The sequence below is a fragment of the Monoraphidium neglectum genome (assembly GCF_000611645.1).
Source record: "Monoraphidium neglectum strain SAG 48.87 unplaced genomic scaffold scaffold00142, whole genome shotgun sequence".
NCBI lineage: Eukaryota > Viridiplantae > Chlorophyta > Chlorophyceae > Sphaeropleales > Selenastraceae > Monoraphidium > Monoraphidium neglectum.
The window spans coordinates 34,327-37,323 of NW_014013486.1; the positions used below are offsets into that span (position 1 = coordinate 34,327).

General features: G+C 60.5%; 1 protein-coding gene across 1 annotated transcript in view; it reads right to left on the reverse strand.

The window, feature by feature from the left end:
* The window catches only part of MNEG_1429 (Subtilisin-like protease), a gene marked incomplete at both ends in the record, with an annotated part of 5,494 nt that extends 4,167 nt beyond the window's left edge, over nt 1-1,327 (reverse strand). The window contains 2 exons of the mRNA XM_014050092.1: nt 154-353; nt 664-1,327. Coding sequence (XP_013905546.1) covers nt 154-353; nt 664-1,327 — 864 coding nt within the window. The remainder of the gene's footprint in view (nt 1-153; nt 354-663) is intronic.
* Nucleotides 1,328-2,997: the final 1,670 nt, after the last annotated feature.

The window sequence follows — 2,997 nt, forward strand, 5'->3', positions numbered from 1 at the left end:
TGTGTGTGTGTGCGCGCGCGCGCGCGTGCAAGAGAGAGAGGGAGAGAGAGAGAGAGAGAGAGAGAGAGAGAGAGAGAGAGAGAGAGAGAGAGAGAATGCGCTTTGTCCCAACATCCGACAACACCCAGAATGATGGTTGCTTTGGACGCGCACCTCTTGGATGCGCTCAAAGTCCGGGTACTCGGCCACGCGCGCCGCGTCAATGCCCTGCTCGAAGAACCGGCAGCCCAGGAGCTTGCCGGCGGTGCACGTGCCCTGGATGCCGCACGCGCCGGTGCCGGAGCCGACTGTTGGGAACTGATCGGGGCTGCGGGTGCTGTCAGGGGCGAAGGACTGGGCAGTGGGAGTGATGCCTGCGGGGCGGGGCGTTCGGGGCAGCGGGGCAGGCACCCGAGGAGAGGTGTCATTGGAGGTAGCGATGCTGCGTGGGGGCGTGATTAGCCCAACGTGGGACGGTGCAGAGGAAAAAAAATATGCTGTTCTGACACGTTCTGGCACACACACAGGCTTATTGCAGGTCATGTAGCAGCCTGCAGGTGAGACTTTAGTCGGCGGCCCAGGAGTCCCAGGCCAGACGCGCACGCAGCCCGGCACCCGTCTCGCAATCCCCAAACCTCTGCCAAAAACAACACACGCGCCCGGCCTGGTCCTCGTAAAACGCACCCGTGTCGACGATGCCGATGAGGATCTGCCTTGCAGCGGCCTGGGGGCTACCGAACTCGTGTTCCCAAAGCTCCCCAGTGCCGTTGAGCCCGAGGAAGCTGGGCGTGGTGAACGTGTCGGGGTAGCGCCAGCCGGCGCGCGTCACGGACTGCACGCCGGGGCGCGCGCGGAGGGCCGCGGCCTGGTCCTCTGAGAGGCCGGCGGCGTGGAAGCCGTTGAGCGCGTACGTGTAGTGCTGCACCAGCCTCGGGCCCTCCGACGCCGCCGCCGCGGCGGGGACGGAGGCGGAGGCCGGGGCGACGCTCGAGAGCGCGTCGGACTGCAGCGCGCGCAGGTGCGCCTCGTAGGCATCGACCTCGGCCGCGGCCGCGGCGCGGACGTCGGAGGGTACCTCCGCGGTTGCCGAGACGCCGGCGGCGGCGGCGCGGCGCGGGCGCGCGAGCTTGTAGGCGGTGGCGACTGAGTCGTCTGCGGCGACGACGGGCGGGTTGTCGTTCATCACCACTATGTAGGAGGACGCCTGGGGGCCGAGGCCGCTCGCTGCGACCGGCGGGCCGTTTGGCGGGCGGGGCATGACATCGTCGCCCATCTGCGCGGCTGCTGACGCGAGCAGGAGCAGCAGGGCGGCGGCGGCGGCGGCGGCCGCCGCGCGGGAGCGGGCCATCGCTGAGGAGAGCGTGGGGGGTTTGGGACAGTGTTGGATGGGTTGTGGGGGCGGATGTAGGAAAAGGTACACGCTCAATGAATGCAATATTCATGACAGAAAATACCCCATGCAACATCTTGTGAGGCCGGATGGCTGCAGATGTTATGTTGATGCATCGGGATGGTGTGAGGGGGTTTCACCTGCTGCAACACCCCGCAAGTACATCGGGGCAAAGTACGAGCAGCAGCACCCTGAATGCCCACAAATTGTGATTTAACCACTAATTAAAGCGGCCAATGCTCCATGTAGTAGCTCACCTGCGCCGAATGGGGCGCGGAACCGCGGTCCGGCGCCTTTGTAGCGGCTGAGTACTTTGCTCACGTCGTAATGTGTATATGTCGAACTTAAATGTATGTGTTTGCCACTCTGTCTCGACTTTGAATAGGTAAGCGGCCCCTTGAGTGACTGATGCCGCAAACTTGTGTCACCCACAACGTTGCGAAACGCGTAGTGCTCCCTTACGCGGGGAATGGGAGCCAACCATACCATATATGGTTTGTAAGGATCATCGAACGTCGGATAGCGCTGGTACGCTGACCTACACCACCCCGTCCCTCTCTCTTCCTGCATTGTACCTGCACCCCAGGTGCTGCACCTTCTGAAGAGCCGTCCCCTGCCAAGTGCCCCCATCAACAGATACATACACTCACATGCACTCAGGAAAGTTGTTAAACAGCTGCTTGCATGGCATACGATGAGTGCGGCAACTCAGTTCAGATGTTATGGCTCTTTGCAACTAGGTTGGCATGCTGGCCGGCGCGAAAAAAAACTAAAAAAACCGAAAAAAACAACGAAAAACTGCGCAAAACTGCGCAAAACTATGAAAAACTACGAAAAAGTACGAAAAGCTAACAAAAGCTACGCATACCGACGGTGCATCGAGCCAGATCACTCAGCGATCTTGTATATGTAAATGATGATATGTGTTTTTTGGTTGTTTTCGTAGTTTTTCTAGTTTTTCTAGTTTCTGCGGCAGCACGCCGGCCAACATGCCAACCTAGTTGCAAAGAGCCATAAAGTCCTCATGCATTATTTTGTGCAGCGCACACAGCAGCATCCTTTTGGCCCCATCAGACCCACTGACACAACTGCACGGGATGCGACAGCACTTCACTCCTCCACCCTATCTGGCACGTAGATTATGTGCTGGCGGTGTGTAATTGCCTGCTCCCTCTGAGCTGCCTTTCAAGATTGTGCTGGATATCACAGAGCTGCGGCGGCCACATCAAATTTGATGCAATAAGCAAGAAAACCCAACACCTGGAGTCGTCGGCCGTTACACACACTGGTCGCTGTCACGCGGCGGATTCCGAGGGGACGGCCCGCCTGGGGATGACTTATGGTTAGCGGATCAACGTGGTCCCCCGCAAAGCAGTCAAAGGTCCTGCCTCACGACAGACAGCCGATGCCGACCAAACACCACGAGCGCTGCAGGTACCACGTGACGCTGGCCAGATTGGCCCGGCCCTCCCAAGTCTGGTCAATTCGGTTGCCTTGCCAGCTGGCGTCGCTGCTTTCCACACCCTCGGGCGATCCGTCACGGCGCGGCCAGCAGCAGCACGGGCGGACGGGTCTGGATCGAGGCGTTTTGGGATGTGTGGTGGAGCCTGCGAGGGGGCGCCGGGCGC